Consider the following 15,936-nt stretch of genomic DNA (forward strand, 5'->3'; position numbering starts at 1 on the left):
TTTTGAACAATTATTCACAGAAGTCGGTCGACGTCGGTAAATTGAGGAAACTATTCACACTGCTTGAAACGATCAAACGATTAACCTTTGAAGCAGACTGAATCCCAAGTCTTGCCCAAATTTGTGCAAGAAACTGGAGATCTTACCTGATCATACATCTCAGGTATCCAGGGAAAACCTTTTATGGATCGGCGACGGCAAATTAAAGATCAGTTAACGGTTCTAATCCCTGCCCGTCAATCAATTGTATTGGATTTACCGTTTTCTGGGGTTCAGCGAGGTATGAAAATATTAATTCCGAATTAAACAGATGACATTATATGAATTATGAAAATTACATTTTTCCCATCATGCGTCCATATTATTTTGCCTTCCCGTAAGTTGCACGTTCCCGGCCCAAGAACCATTTGTCGCTCTGTCTGCGATCGCTTGCCTATCAATTGTTTATCAATCCCTTGAAACTTGTTTTCTGTCATTTTTTACTTTGGGGCACTACGAATTGTTTTAAATAACGAACTATATTTGTTCCAAACATTTTTGAGTAATATCTCTGAAAAATAAGAAAATGTCATCTCAAAACGCTTCGTATTCTAATTCACAAAGCGATCTATTGCTACTTACAGAACAAACTTAACAGAACAAACAGGAAATTAAATGTTTTATCATTGAGCTTTACGTTTTTGTATTTCTATTTTTTCCAATTCTGGTAGGGCGAAAAATATTTTTTTGCATCTTTAATTTATTACGATTTTTAGTCGTGAAAAACAAATGATATGCACAAAAAGGCACTAATAATAAAAAATATAGACAAACACAATAAAGAAAAAAAAATAATCGAGAGGGAAATCGAAGGAAAAGTCATACTCGGCAAATTGCAATATTTTTGGAGCTGAAAAGGTTCCAAAAATAATGAAAAAAAAAAAAAAAAGTTCACTGGTTTTCGTTCAGTTCTTTGAAAACTCTTTTGTTTTGGTCCAAATTCTAATAAAAAATGTCTTATGTGTGCGTCAAATTTCAAAATTTATCGAGCTCGGCAAATTCGGCCAGTGATTGTCAATTGTTTCCCAAAATTCGAGGATTTTTAAGATCGTTCCCGGCATATGCAGGACACCTTAGATTATTGTTCGAAACACTGAAATACTTCTTGATCTGTAAAAAATGTGTTTCTTAGTGTTTTGCAAGTAACCTGTCACAAGATGTCTATCAAATATCTCTTCCCGTTGTCGGAGTATTAGTTTTTGATCGTGACCTTGAATCGTTGAGAAGTTCTTATAAGAAAAACTAAACTTGTTCTAAACACTTTTCGTGGCGGCAATGTCATCTCAAAATCCCACGAATGCAAAATACTCTACTCTGTCTTTGGGTGAACCAATCAGGTAAGTTCTTTTTTTACAAGCCAATTGTGTCATGTTTGAAGACATTTCGGGATAGTGCCGGGATACTACGAGTCATTTTCAATTTTCGAGAGCCAAATCGGCATACCTGTTGTCGGAAATTATTATAACTAACCACAAGAACTTTTTTCTTCCAACTTTTCAAACAATTTCAAGACTGCCACCAAGTCATCCTGGCAAGATCATCGCTAAAATAACTACCGCATTCATTGGAGTTCTGGTCGTTTCAGCAACAATTCTCGTTGCCTTGTCGGGAACTACGCCTTCTTCCCATCTTGCAGGTGAGTTTGATTGTGGTTTTGCAAAATTTTAATGTAAATTTACATCAAGTAAGTCAGTATTTTTTCTTTGTTAATGATTTTGATATTTTCAGCGCCAAGTCATAAGGCTTTAGCAACACAGGAGGAGCCAATCCACTTGGAAAATGACTCACAAAACAGATACGTAGAGTTTCAGTACGATCCAATATCAGGAAAGTATTCCCACGTAAACAAAAATGGATCAAGAATTAATCCATTTGTTGTCAAGAATGTTGAGCGACACTCTGAAAAACCTTACGATGCCTACCTACACAAGAAAGATAAAAATGAAGAAGGAAGTGTATGTTTTTAAATTTTTCAACAGAAGTCCATCAATGTTCCTGTTCTAGATTTATTGGAAATTCAACTTGAAATCTACTGAAAAGATATTGGAAAAACTTGAAATTAGAATGGTATCAATCAACAATATTGCCGATGGTGGAGGAAAAGCCGAAGCTTGTCTTCAACCTTCTGAAGTTTGAACTCAATTAGATTAACACTTCAAATTGTTAGTATTCAGGTTTGTAAAGACATTCCAGTAGGCGGTGTTTTAATTTTTGAGAAACCGGAATCTGAAACTCTAACTGTAGGAGTAAGTTTGCTATGACCTTGTTTCATACATGAATGTACAAAAAATTTCAGATAAAACTGTTCAAGGATATCCAACTTTTTGGTCGCGATGAGAAGTGTACAGAATGTGGAAAGTTTGAGAGGGGATTTACAGTCAAAGCCTTCTGGAGTGAGTTTGAACTTTTTTTTTTTGAAAAACGGAAATATTTCGAAAAACCAGGCATACATTTTCTAAAAAGGCTCCAACTGCTACACCGAGGCTGAACCGAGTTGCCGGTTGCCAAAAAATTTCTGGGTTCGGCAACTTCGGCAACTGCCGATATCAATGTCAAACATTCTCTAGCTCAGAAAAAGCATTCGGAGAGCGTGAAAAATGCTAATATTTCGCCGTTAACGAAAAAACGATTATTGTTTTTTGCCAAAACGCTCAAAAATATAATTTCAACAAAAAACAACTTTAAAACTTGGTTGCCGGTTGCCGAAAAGTTGCCAAAATTTCGACAATCGAAAGTTGCCGGTTGCCGAAAATTTCTGGGTTCGGAAGGGGGAGGAAGGGGGCAAACAGGCGGCAATAAGAGGCAAAAGTGGGTGTGATTTTTGTTTTTCTGTTCATTCTGAAAATTGATTTTAACTGAAATCGATTTTAAAACAATAATTTATTTAAAAAAACAAAACATGTAGAGGACAACAAAATACTAATAATAAATAAGGGTACTAGTCCTAAATCACCCCGCCACTTTTCCTTACATTTTCTTCGATAAAAACGTGGCCTTTTTCCGTATTTTAGGCTTAGTAATGTTGTTTTCTAAGCCTAAAAATGAAAATAGTATTAAAATAAACATTCACGTGAGAGTTAAATTTGAATGCGGGGTAGAAAAGGAAAAGTGGCGGGGGGATTTAGGACTAGTACCTAAATAAGTAATAAATTGGCAAAAAATAAAATGTATATTACATTACTGATCTTGTTTCTCTCCTGTCCTTTATTTTGAGATGAACATCCAGTTTCAAACTCTTCAGTCCCATTCATTTTTTGAACAAATTGACGATAAAATTATATTTTCTGGATACATTTCTCGAACAAATTTTTACTCAATTTATTTTAAACTAATGTGTTTTTTTTTACATTTAGTCAAGAATTTTAAATATATTTGGTTATATGTACATACTGTTCTCCTGTGTTGTCCTCCACATTCGAAGAGATGATCCTAGATTTTATTGTATGCCGGATAGACACACTGTACTCTGAAATCATCTTAAACCTTAAAATTAGGAAAAAAATGAATATTTTTTTATTAATAAAAAATGTAAAAAAATTTCGTTAAAAAAAAATGAAAAATGAAGTTTTAAATTGAAATTTGAAAATTTTCAATTCAGAAAAAAAATGTTAAAAATTGAATTGAACGCGGAGTGTGTGCCTTACGTGTTTTACGTTAGCATTTAATTACATTACAACAAATTTCAGAGTCACTGTATCTAGCTGAAAAGATCACAACACAAAATAAGCTTATCCAATTCAATCCGAATTCCGGGGACAACTACGTAAAATTTACGTATAGCATTCTCAACAACACTTATTCACATGATAATATAGATGGATCACCAGTTGCGCCATATTTTGTTGATAAAATCGAACGATTAGTAGACAGAACAAATAATGAAGTGTACTTGCGCCAGGAGTTTCCCGGCGTCTTTTCAAATGTAAGTCTTTAGTATTTGAAGCAAAACTTTTGTAGTAAAAAATTTAATTCCAGATGTATTGGGCGTTCAATTTGACGAACGATGGAAAATTAGTTGAAAAAGTCGTCATCTCAATTCCCGGAATAGAAGAACTCACCAATAATAGAGCAGGAGTTGTAGAAGCTTGTGAAAATATTCATGAAGTTTGAAACAATACTAAACTGGCTAATCTTAATGTAATTTTTCAGGATTGCAACATATTTCTGGAAAACGAAACTTTAACAATTATGCAGCAAATGGATACGTTATACATAAGTGTGAGTGTTTTCAGTGAAAACGTTTTATTGTTGTAAGAAGTTGTTTTATATTTTTTAATAATTATACAAACATCAAAGATGGAGTAGCGCCATTAGGTGTTCTCTATAAAACATGACAAACATTATGACCAAATATAACAATTCAACAAGTTCCAAAAAATTCTAATTTTTATATATTTTTTAATTGAAAAAATCTTTTTACAACACTTATTTGAACCACTTTTTGAAAGTCGTCGATCAAAAAACACTATTTTTGAAATAGTGATATTCAAACAGTCTAGATTTTCAAACATGCATCAGTGCTATAGTTTTCTTTAAAAGTGGCAAAGCCTCAGCTTTTTGACTTTTCGACTGTCAAAAAATCTTTCAAGACAATTTTGTAAATTTTACTACAGGGTGGTCCATAATTATGGTGGCAACTTCTCGCACCAATAAATTTTGATAGAATTTTCTAATTATAGTTAAACCGCACAGGTTTTATTCACAATTTTCTAGTAAACAAAAAATGACATTAAACTTTGAAAATATCTGCTTGTGCGACATGGCAGACATTCTGAAACAAAGGAAAAAATTTGTCATTGGCACGTTAATTGCAAATCTTTTGCTTTCTCGGGTTCTTTCTAGCTTCTCCTGCAGTTGAGAAAAATCTTAATACACATTTCGAGATGTTATAAATCGTAGAATGCGTTTTCTGGTACAATTTATATTGTTGCGAATCTCGCGCCTCTGTGGATGGTTACAGGAAGTTGAACCATGAACATTGTAATGTCTGGCTTTCGACTTGTCATGATACTCATGAGAAAAAAATTTATTTAATTTAAAAAATTTTCGAAAATAATTGCATCCTATCCTACAATTTTTTTTCTCAATTTCTGTAAAAATTGTGTTATTATCGTACCAGGGAACAAAGATATGACCAAATCTGTATTCACTGTTCAGATTTTTTATAAAAATAGTGAAAAAAAGGCTGTGGATAATTCCACAACATTCTTACATTTATTTGGCAGAGGATTTTTTTTTGGCAGAAGCTAGAAATGAATGAAACACACGCCGCAGCTGTTAAAACTTATAGAATTATATTTTTGTGTGTCCAAAATAATAAAATATCTGTGACAAAAAACGGTTCCAAAATTTCCACGATCGAAAAAAAAACATATGTTGCGTGTCAGATTGATAGGATGCGTTACTTTGACGGCGCTACTACGATTCCGGTGTTTGACAAATGAAGAAGTATCTTATGTTAAACGAAAGGAAATTAATTCTTCTATCGCTTCAATACAAAACTGTAAAATTTAAACGTTTGAGTTGTGTAAAAAGAAACCGCAAACGAGCGCGACACTTGTCATCATAATTATGGACGACCCTGTATAATATTTTGCCATTTTGGCACGATACAAGTAGTTTGAAAGAGTTTTCCCATGTACGTTTCCAGCTATAATATACCAATTTCAGATAACGCTTTGGAAGGATATTAGCGTTTTGAAAACAAAACTGAAAGGCGTGAGCAATGTGGAGAGTTTTAAAATTGAAGTTTACTGGAGTGAGTCAATTTTGTACTGAGAAGGATGCTTTGATGTTATGTAATTGTGGCAAACAATAGGGAATTTATTGGGAACACATTTTTGTGGCCAATTCCGAAATTCAAAATTTGCCGTAAATACCTGATTGTGATCTTTTGTCTTTTTTGTGCTATTAGGTTCATTAGTTATCTCCATCTGTTCAGAAAGTGCAACTTTGGTTTTTTCAGCAACAACGACACCGGGAAGTATTGTCACGACAAAATCTTCAACTACACCAATTACAGGTTGGTTTGGATATACGGAAATCTTGCGAGAAAATATGGATTTCTTTTTAGAACCAGATCATCAACCTGACATTTCAACAACACCGCTGACTGAAAGTTACGAAATTATCCAATTGAAACCGGAAACCGGAAGAGACTACGCAAAGTTCACGTACGATGTTATAAGCAACACGTATTCACAAAGTTATGAAGATGGATCTCCAGTTAAACCATATCTTGCTTCTAACGTGGAGCATGTAGTAGATAGAAGATTGAATGTAGCGTATATACATATGAAGGAGCCCATCAATAAGCGTATTGGACTTGTACGTTTGCTTTGCATTTGTATTTTAAAATCCGTTTTACGTTTCAGATCAACTGGGAATTTGATTTCAACTCCCCTGGAAGAACAGTAGAAAAATTGGATATAAAACTTGCAGGAATGGATGAGATTGTCAATAATGGCGGAACAGCCAATGCTTGTCAACACGTTTTTGTCTGAAAAAAAACGAAACTTACCCGTTCACCTTTAATATTTTCAGAAGTGCACGGCTATTCCGACAAACGGAAGCTTGACCATTGAGAAGCCCCAGTTTAATAAGTTTTTCATGCGAGTAAGTAAGATCGTAGAAATATGTTTTAAACATGCATAAATTTCAGATTGAATTGTTCAAAAATATAAAAGTCTTCAAAACTGAACTGAACGATAGAAGCAGTGTCGAGAGTATTTCAATTGTTGTTTACTGGAGTTAAATAAGATTGTATTCACAATCAGTTTGAAAGTGAAGTCGCAAAGTAATAAACAGTTTCTATTTTGTAGTGTTTTATCTGTGATGTAGTCAAATTTTTGTAAGCTTTATTGAACTCAAAATTGTCTGAAAACATCGAATTTATTAATTAAACTTCTTGAAAATTCCCAAGAAAAAGGATATGGTGACTCAAAAAAATGACATAAAAAGAGTCAAAATTTGAAATTTGACAGACTTGTCAATAGGAAATTAACTTTTTCGAAATAATCATTTAATTATGGATATTCTCGTTTTCAGGTAATTTTAAAGTTGATAAACCACCAGAAATTACCAAATTTTCCCAAATCTGTTGATCGATCGAACTTAAATACCTTAATCAAGCTGAAAATGCGAGTTGGTTGATTTGAATAACCAAAATTAGATGGTGATTTCAACATTGAAAAGCCGGTCAACTTTCAAATTTTAACTCATATTTTCGAGCCGCCATAACGTTTTTTTTTTGAAAAGTTTGCAATAAGTTTCTTTATGAAATTCGGTGTTTTCAGACGACTTCGACAATCAAATACCAACTGTTGATGTCCCTCGCTCGGGTTCAAAATGTTTGGAACAAACGACATGTGCTGTGGAAAGGAACCGTGCTCTAGCAACCTCACGTTTAAAATATGTTTCGAAGGAAGCAATTTACGTGAAAATCGGAGTTGGAGGAGTGACCCCTTGCTGGAGAAAACACATTCACACCACATGCCATTTGTCCCAAACATCTTAGACCCGGTTGTGGGACAGTTGGCGCGTCTAACAAAAACCATACCACATCGAAATCAACGTTTTCTCTTCTTACTTTTACTCTCCATTTTTCGAACATGTTGTTGATATAATATTTTTCAGAAGATGCGAAACTTACTCAAATTTGCTCTACTTGGAACACTACTCCTTACATTCGCGTATGGGGCCTACAAACCTCCAAACAAGAGCGATTGCAAGGGAGTCACTGTTGGAAAGGTGTTCACCTGTCTTTACGTAAGACTTTAGGAGCTCCTAGCAATATATAATAAGTCATTTTCAGCGAGCCGGAGATTACATGGCAAAAACATTCTTTCTAGACATAAAGAAGGCAAGCAGTTTGTTGGAATTCAGCAAATCATGCATAGCCATGCAAAACTGTCTTGAGGCTCTGAGGTGTGGACAGGGAACTGAACATCTTGCGATGTACGAAAGAATGAGAGGGCAATGTGTGACCATGCACTTCTATTCTACAGACTTTTTCTCTTGTCTGACTAAGTTAGAAAATTCGAAGCCGAAACCTGAATGCTATGAGAAATGGGACACTAAATTAGTCAACGAAGATTTAACAGAGGTGAGCCCGGACAAATTGTGTAAGAAAATGTTTGGAACCGACAATTGTATGAAGAAAGTAGTCAAGGAAACTTGTGGAGACAAAGATTGGCAGCTACTTTTGCAAGTGAGTTTAAATTCGATACATATGGGCATTTATTTAAGAAGAAACTTTCAGCATTTCAATGAAGATACCCCTGGCCTCAAGCATTGTGACTTTAGCAACGTTTAAATATCAGAAGAACACTCCCAACGCTTAAAATTTTTTTTGTGTATTTTGTTTTTTGATACATAAATAAACAATATATGTTTGCAAGTACCTATTTTTCCACAAGCAAATACGGACTCGACCCACTCAAGATTATCAAGATATGCATCATAGATCAATCGGAAATTAGTAGACTTTTGGTAGACTTTTAAAAATGTTTTCTTACTGATAGTGAGTCTAAGAAGGTATAATTATATCGTATTTTGTAGGCATGATAACATGATAACATTTATCCTTTTTTATCTTTAAAAAAACTTCCGTCCGCAACCATATAATTTTGCCAAGCAGGAAAGATTGGGCGAAAAATCGGAAATTATATGTTGTATAACTACTAACTGAACAATGCTCAAAAACGTTAGCTGAAATGGACAAAAAGTCAAGAATCTACTGTTAAACATGGAAAATGAACTGGGTTTGGTAGTGATTTTTTAATTAAATATTTGGTAGGTCTGAACACCTTCCCCAATGAAAATATTTTTCCATGTAAGCTTATAGAAATTTTTTAATAGAAAGTATTTAAAAATAATATAAAATTAAAATAATAGAGATTCCATTTCACAATAACCCTATCATAATTTTTTTTCACCACGTTCTGGTTCACAGCAGATCAAGAACCGTTGATTTTTCTTCCGTTCAGATAAAAATAATGTAGATAACAACTGCCGATCAACTCTATCTCATCCCGAACCATGATTCATACATTTGAAACTTTTACTTCCTTCTTCTCATGATTGCTACAATTAGTTGCAGGTTCACTACGATCCATTATTTTTAATCTAACAAATCTGTCTTAGAATCTTACAAGGCCAACCAGGAAGCCGGGGTAACACAACAGAAATCTCGAAAGCTACACCTATTTCAGCTTCCTGAAATTTATCCCATACCAAAGCATTAATCTTCAAAACCCACCAAATTCAAAAACATTTGAGAAATTTCTGCAAACCCCTGTATATTAAAATTTACTGTTTACCTTTCAACAATTAAAGAAACACTTTAAGAAAAGCTAAGAAACTTTAAGAAACACTTAAGAAACTTTAAGAAACTTTAAGAAACACTTTAAGAACAATTTAAGAAAAAAAAAACAATAATCCGAAAACATTCAAATGATACCGCCTCTGCGGTCCCGTTGAGTTTGAATTTTTTGCAACAAAACATTTTTTCCCAATTTGAACCAATGTTTTAATCCCTATCATTTTTTTCACTGCGGCGTTAATGGAGTTATTGATAGAAAACACCACAAATCTAAAAGAACAAACAAATTTGGAATCAAACAAGAATCAAGGCTTCACCTACCCTTCCACGGTTCTTAAAAACACCATCGAAAACGAGAGAGTGATAAATTGAAAAATTAAATTTGGAAACATATTGTAAGTGATTGAAGAGTTAAGTGAGTCGATTATAATGAGGATACTTTGCACAATAGCTTGAATTATCAATCGTCTATTTTTCTTGTGTCGATACGCTAGTTGTGCGTTGGAAACATGAGGGTCGCGCTGAAAAATGAGAACTTAGTTTTGGGGGGGGGGGGGAGCTACAAACTATGAACTACAATCTTACCGAATACAAAACCAACTTGATAAACAGAAGCACACTGCAAAAAGTAGTCACAGCAGTAACACCAACCATGATAATGACAAATGTCTTCTGAGTCATTTTTCCGCACGGTTCCACTTCACCAATCCATCCAAGATAGTCACGGTCGAATATGTAGTGACAACCTTCTAAAAATCACATCATCAAAATATTATCGGAACAATTTTTGACTAACCTGGAAGTAGCACAGCAAATGAAAATATCGCGATAAGTAGTGCCACACCGATTCCGATCTGAAATATTTTTTCAGGAGGATTCTTATTTAAAAAGTGAACTTATTATACATTTGTTGGGTTAAAACGATACTTTTTCATATGCCAAATTGGAAAATAGACAGCGGTTATTCGATTGGTGGCCAATAGAATCTGTGATAGAGGGCCTATGCTCCATCCAAACCAACCGATAAGTTGTCCCATTACTGCGTTGAGCCAGTGATTTGGGTAGCCGTCCCTGATATAGAAAATTCTTTGGAATTGAGCACAAAAAACATTGGTCCAAAATTGGACTCATGATCTTTAAAAAGGTTTTGCTCTAATTATAATATGTGGTTATATAATATGTGAATATGTGGTAATAATTATGTGGGGGAAAAACTGAAATGTTACAGTGATTATCAAGAAAAGTAGATTAGCAATTTTTTTTCGGACAAAGAAAACATTTTATGGAAAGTTTGAGAATTGAAGTTTCAGTATTACGTAGACGTCCATTAGTGGGCAACTTTGCCGATAAATCAACACGGGTCTCGCCACGGCTAGCGTTTTCCGCGAGACCCATGTGCGTAAGATGTGCCAAAATTGATCATCTTGAGGTCTTCGTAATACCGTATACAGCAAAACTATAAAAATGCTTACTTTCTGCAAAGTACTTAATAAATAAAATCGTCACCTGTGTTGTGTCTGCTGCATCATTTTTCAAAACAAAAAAATGTTTTTGGAAAACCCGCGAAATGTCAGCTGCAAAGAACTTCAACTAACATTAAGAGGCGTGGAACCGGAAAAGCCAAATATCCAATGCAAACTATACTGCTCCCAAAACTATTGAAACAACAAATTTTCAGAAACCCATCTCGCTTTGAGATCCGAAGAAGTGTGGAGATGAAAATCAAAACGTTAATTGTTGAGCGGACGGTGCAAACCTGGAAAAATGGTTCTGCAAATTATTTTCCAAAAATCCATACCAAAATGAGCATGACAGCTGATACGGTTCTAGTGCTGGGAGTGGAAAATTCCGAGTACAAAAATGTATCCCAAAACGAGGTATTAGACATTCTGAATGAGGTCAAAAATCGAGAAATGTATTGGTTGTCCTGAAATAATGTAGGTAAAACGGTAATTTAGTATTTGGCACCAAAAAGCAAAGAAAATCAAAAAATCACAAGGTTTCAGCAGCGTTGAGAAACGCAGAAAAAAAGTGGCACCCATTTTTATCCTAACCACTAAAAATGCTATATCGGTTTAGTCACACATATAATTAAAACTCATTCTAGTTGATCGGAGGTAGTAGACATTTTCGGAGAAGGATACGAAGATTGATCAACCTTATTTCAGAATAAAAACGCAAACGAATCCGGAGAATGCATACCTACCTACGAGCCTGCACAATGTTTTTGGATAACTTGACAAACTTAAGAAACTTCTCGTAGCTGAAACAGCATTAATAGGTATTGTTTTTTATGCTCGAGGTGCTCAAGGTTTTCAATTTTCGCCTAACATTTTTCAGTTTTCGCCCAACATTTTCAATTTTCGTCTAACATTTTTCAATTTTCGTCTAACATTTTTCAGTTTTCGTCTAACATTTTTCAATTTTCGCCTAACATTTTTCAATTTTCGTCTCACGTTTTTTAAATTTTAGTCTAACATTTTTCAATTTTCGTCTAACATTTTTCAATTTTCGTCTAACATTTTTCAGTTTTCGTCTAACATTTTTCAATTTTCGCCTAACATTTTTCAATTTTCGTCTCACGTTTTTTAAATTTTAGTCTAACATTTTTCAATTTTCGTCTAACATTTTTCAAGTTTTGTTCAAGGTGCTCGAGGTGCTCAAGGTGCTCGAGGTGCACAAGAAGCTTCAAGGTGCTCAAATTCCCGATATTTTACTCTCAGAAAATATATTTGAAGCGCCTGCGTGGAACTACACCCTTCGCAATTTTTTTTGCAAATATGGGTCGACCTGATTTTATAAGATTTTATAAGAGAAACTTCTCGTAGCTGAAACAGCATTAATAGGTATTGTTTTTTATGCTCGAGGTGCTCAAGGTTTTCAATTTTCGCCTAACATTTTTCAGTTTTCGCCTAACATTTTCAATTTTCGTCTAACATTTTTCAATTTTTTCGTCTCACATTTTTCAGTTTTCGTCTAACATTTTTCAATTTTCGCCTAACATTTTTCAATTTTCGTCTCACGTTTTTTAAATTTTAGTCTAACATTTTTCAATTTTCGTCTAACATTTTTCAAGTTTTGTTCAAGGTGCTCGAGGTGCTCAAGGTGCTCGAGGTGCACAAGAAGCTTCAAGGTGCTCAAATTCCCGATATTTTACTCTCAGAAAATATATTTGAAGCGCCTGCGTGGAACTACACCCTTCGCAATTTTTTTTGCAAATATGGGTCGACCTGATTTTATAAGATAGGTAACTTTTTTCCAGTCTGAAAGTGCATACGAGTATAATTATCTTTAAAAAGCTTCCGTCCGCGAGCCTATAATTTTGTTAAGCAGAAAAAATTCGAAACAAATCGGAAATTATATGTTGTATTAACTACAATGATCAGAAATGTTAGCTGAAACGGACAAAAAGTCAAGAATCCATTGTTCAACAATAAAAATGAACTGGGGCGGTAGTGATGTTTCAATTAAATGTTTGGGTGGTTTGAACAATTTCCCTTTTGACAATACTTTTGCATGTAAGCTTTATTAATAGAAAATATAAAAAATGAACATAAAAATGATTTGAACAAGGAATAACAGAGCATATGTAGCTAGCGGGGGTAGAATTATTTGTTTATCAATTGTATATAAATACCAAGTACTACAGTTTTACACATAAATCAATACTAAATTAGAACCGAAAAACTGATTCCAAAATTCTTTCAGCTATTAAAAGTCCGAGTTATTACTACAACACTCGACCGGGCGCTTCTCCTCTTCAAAACCTTGAAAATAAAATACGATTCTACAGCACTGCCAACCAGCTTTATGATATAAACATAAGGTCCTATGTTCTGAAAAAAGGAGAGTTATAAAACCGAAAGAAGTCAAAACTTTGACCTTGAAACTGAAAAATGGATAGTCATTAACATAGTTGGAGAAAGTTGGCAGAAAATCACATAGGAATACGTTCGCAGCGTCGATCAATGCAATATGATTTATCTGAAATTTTAATCGAGCTCTTCAACTTTGAATAAGAAACAATTACCTTTGTATGCTCTTCGCCGGCATTATGATTATGCTTTTTATTGAAGAGAAGCAGTCTTGTAGATAATAAACCAGAAAATGCAAAGTTAAGAGCAAATAACACCTGAAACATGAAACAGTGAACTGTTAAAGTTTATACATTAGGGCGCGCGCTTGTTGCTTTCAAAATTTTCAAACTTTTTTATTTTTCTGGTGGCTCCCAAAAAACCCCAAAAATCCAACAAGACAAACCAAAACTTACCGATCTATCAGTTGTCCAATAGTTGAAATAACAATTGTCAAGTGAACAACGCAAAACTCCACAGTCTCGAGGAATTGCGGATATATTTAAAGTACAAAAAAGGTATAATATTAGATTTTCGAGCATTGCCAAGCCAATAGCTAATATCAAAATTATTATAGAAGGACATAAATGGCGATAATTATGAAACATAATTGGTGTGTAAATGGCCTGAAAAATTATTGTTATTGTTCATCCTAGGGCTTCCGCCGAAACGCCTGCCGCGCCGCGATCCTCGCATTCTGTATCGTGCAGCAAGGAACCCGAAAAGAGCTCAGGGTGAGCATTTAAAGATGCTCACATCAGTACTAACTGCGCACTCCAGCCGCAATATTAGCGTATCGGTGAGGGTTGTGGTGGTGATTTTATGTGAAATATATGATTTTTTGTCCATTGAAACGTTTTTGCTACTTTGAAAAAAGTTTAGAAGCTTTTTGAAAAAAAAATTTTTCTGAAAAATCTGAAATGTGAAAAAATAATCCAAAAAAAAAAATTTTTTTAATTTTTCTCAAAAGTGTTTCAAACTTTTACAGTTGATAGACAAGTGTTAAAAATCTAAAAATAACAACTTGCTGAATCCGGGTTGAGATTTTTTAACAGAAAAAGTTACCAGTTTACTTGCTTTTTTTGCGAATTGTACCTTAACTTTGTGCTATGATATCTCTGTAATGAGCCACAGTCTTGTTTAGCGATTAACTACAAGGTTGTAGAAAATTTTTTGTTTAACATTTTGTTAATTAATTAATTTTTGGTATTAGTACCCCACGCAGAAAAAAGGGCATTCACGTTTATGGAATATACGATTAAAAGTTGTACAGTCTCACAGATATGTTACTCTGCGAAAATCACTGATAGCAAAAACTAATCAATTAACAAAATGTTAAACAGAAAATTTGCTACAACTTTGTAGTTAATCGCTAAACAAGACTGTGGCTCATCACAGAGATATCATAGCTCAAAGTTAAGGTACAATTCGCAAAAAAGCAAGTGAACAGGTAACTTTTTCTGTTAAAAAATCTCAACCCGGATTCAGCAAGTTGTTATTTTTAGGTTTTTAACACTTGTCTATCAACTGTAAAAGTTTAAAACACTTTTGAAAAAAATTAAAAAAAATTTTTTTTTTTTTGGATTATTTTTTCACATTTCAGATTTTTCAGAAAAATTTTTTTTTCAAAAAGCTTCTAAACTTTTTTCAAAGTAGCAAAAACGTTTCAATGGACAACAAATCATATATTTCACATAAAATCACCACCACAACCCTCACCGATACGCTAATATTGCGGCTGGAGTGCGCAGTTAGTACTGATGTGAGCATCTTTAAATGCTCACCCTGAGCTCAATTCTGAAAATTTGCAGCTAAAAATTTACATTTTACCGTTTCTCAACATGGGCTTTCACATGAAACATGTTTCGTCCAAAAAGCGAGTGGCACCTTGTGACGGTTCCCTAGTTAGTTGAAACTAATAGTTGGAAGCGGCCGACACGTTCGGAGGTTCGCGCCGCATTGTACATGCGTTTAAATTCTCACCAGAACCCTTTCAATCGACATTGTCACCGCTACAATCGTTCTCATAGCTCCTGCTGTTTGAAGTGGAAACCCGACGTAAAGGATGAAAACTTGTTGCGCATGAAGCTCATCAGTGAAAAATGAATAAACAATGCAGAATGTCATATAGGCACAAGCTAGAACATTATAGGCGACATCGAGGAATAAACGGTAGAAGAAGAGAATCATTTTCTGACGAGTTCTGAATATTTCAAGAATGTCTGGCAATATGTACTTCAACTCAACCAACCTTTCAATCTTTTTTATAAAATAGACGTTCATAACAATTGTGATGACAGAAGAAATCACCCCAATTGATGTTACGAACACTGCGGTCGCACTCATTAAAGGACCTTCTTCGGGAGATGCCATTTTCTAGAATCAATTTTAAATTGGTTCAAAATTAAAATTTAAAAAGTTGTGCATTTTTTGAAGGTCTGAAAAATAAAAATAATGTTTCTTGTTTGATAATTTCAGGTTTCAAAAAAAGTGGTCTGAAATCACATGCTACTTTAATAATTTAGATCAAAACTCACTTGGAGACATTTTCACTTGTCTCGGTTTGGATAACTCCAAACTATAATTATTATGATCTGTTACCCTTTATCAGGTAGTGGTGGAGATGTTTGAAAATTGCCCGGAAAGCAAAATAGGATGTGTCAAAATTGAGTTGCAAACGAGGAAAAATTAGCCAATATGTCAATTGTCAATTGTAATACA

The 15,936-nt window shown here is 34.1% G+C and overlaps 4 protein-coding genes across 4 annotated transcripts; 2 read left to right on the forward strand and 2 right to left on the reverse strand.

Annotated features, from left to right (window-relative positions):
* The first annotated feature begins 1,289 nt into the window (after positions 1-1,289).
* C04E12.4 (PAW domain-containing protein) lies at positions 1,290-6,859 on the forward strand. Its single transcript, NM_071535.7, has 15 exons — positions 1,290-1,376; positions 1,551-1,675; positions 1,768-1,994; positions 2,044-2,169; positions 2,214-2,285; positions 2,336-2,432; positions 3,726-3,961; positions 4,015-4,143; positions 4,189-4,257; positions 5,710-5,797; positions 6,005-6,061; positions 6,113-6,366; positions 6,414-6,536; positions 6,583-6,654; positions 6,701-6,859. The coding sequence occupies exons 1-15, from the start codon at positions 1,315-1,317 to the stop codon at positions 6,791-6,793; spliced, it is 1,830 nt and encodes a 609-aa protein (NP_503936.2). The 5' UTR covers positions 1,290-1,314; the 3' UTR covers positions 6,794-6,859.
* C04E12.2 (T20D4.11-like domain-containing protein) lies at positions 6,588-8,437 on the forward strand. Its single transcript, NM_001392493.1, has 5 exons — positions 6,588-6,651; positions 6,701-6,835; positions 7,675-7,806; positions 7,853-8,248; positions 8,300-8,437. The coding sequence occupies exons 3-5, from the start codon at positions 7,678-7,680 to the stop codon at positions 8,351-8,353; spliced, it is 579 nt and encodes a 192-aa protein (NP_001379616.1). The 5' UTR covers positions 6,588-6,651; positions 6,701-6,835; positions 7,675-7,677; the 3' UTR covers positions 8,354-8,437.
* Positions 8,438-9,456: 1,019 nt separating this feature from the next.
* On the reverse strand, positions 9,457-11,288 carry srx-121 (7TM GPCR serpentine receptor class x (Srx) domain-containing protein; the record flags this gene model as incomplete). Its single annotated transcript, NM_071538.4, has 7 exons — positions 11,160-11,288; positions 10,957-11,117; positions 10,267-10,432; positions 10,158-10,215; positions 9,947-10,110; positions 9,683-9,882; positions 9,457-9,631 (listed from the first exon to the last, which is right to left on the reverse strand). Exons 1-7 carry the CDS (start codon positions 11,247-11,249, stop codon positions 9,457-9,459), a joined length of 1,014 nt encoding a protein of 337 aa, NP_503939.1. The 5' UTR covers positions 11,250-11,288.
* Positions 11,289-12,876: 1,588 nt separating this feature from the next.
* srbc-2 (Serpentine Receptor, class BC (Class B-like)) lies at positions 12,877-15,588 on the reverse strand (the record flags this gene model as incomplete). Its single annotated transcript, NM_071539.5, has 6 exons — positions 12,877-13,197; positions 13,244-13,345; positions 13,392-13,493; positions 13,632-13,841; positions 15,199-15,418; positions 15,467-15,588. 6 exons carry the CDS (start codon positions 15,586-15,588, stop codon positions 13,066-13,068), a joined length of 888 nt encoding a protein of 295 aa, NP_503940.2. The 3' UTR covers positions 12,877-13,065.
* Positions 15,589-15,936: the final 348 nt, after the last annotated feature.

Source organism: Caenorhabditis elegans, chromosome V, assembly GCF_000002985.6.
Source record: "Caenorhabditis elegans chromosome V".
Classification (NCBI taxonomy): Eukaryota; Metazoa; Nematoda; class Chromadorea; order Rhabditida; family Rhabditidae; genus Caenorhabditis; species Caenorhabditis elegans.

Excerpts from the sequence above, each read along its gene's own strand:
- C04E12.4 (NM_071535.7), top strand. The coding sequence starts at position 1,315 with ATGTCATCTCAAAATCCCACGAATGCAAAATACTCTACTCTGTCTTTG. Across the intron at positions 1,377-1,550 it reads TCTTTGGGTGAACCAATCAG|ACTGCCACCAAGTCATCCTG; the intron begins GTAAGTTCTTTT and ends AACAATTTCAAG. Across the intron at positions 4,144-4,188 it reads CTTGTGAAAATATTCATGAA|GATTGCAACATATTTCTGGA; the intron begins GTTTGAAACAAT and ends GTAATTTTTCAG.
- C04E12.2 (NM_001392493.1), top strand. The coding sequence starts at position 7,678 with ATGCGAAACTTACTCAAATTTGCTCTACTTGGAACACTACTCCTTACA. Across the intron at positions 7,807-7,852 it reads AGGTGTTCACCTGTCTTTAC|CGAGCCGGAGATTACATGGC; the intron begins GTAAGACTTTAG and ends AGTCATTTTCAG. Across the intron at positions 8,249-8,299 it reads ATTGGCAGCTACTTTTGCAA|CATTTCAATGAAGATACCCC; the intron begins GTGAGTTTAAAT and ends AGAAACTTTCAG.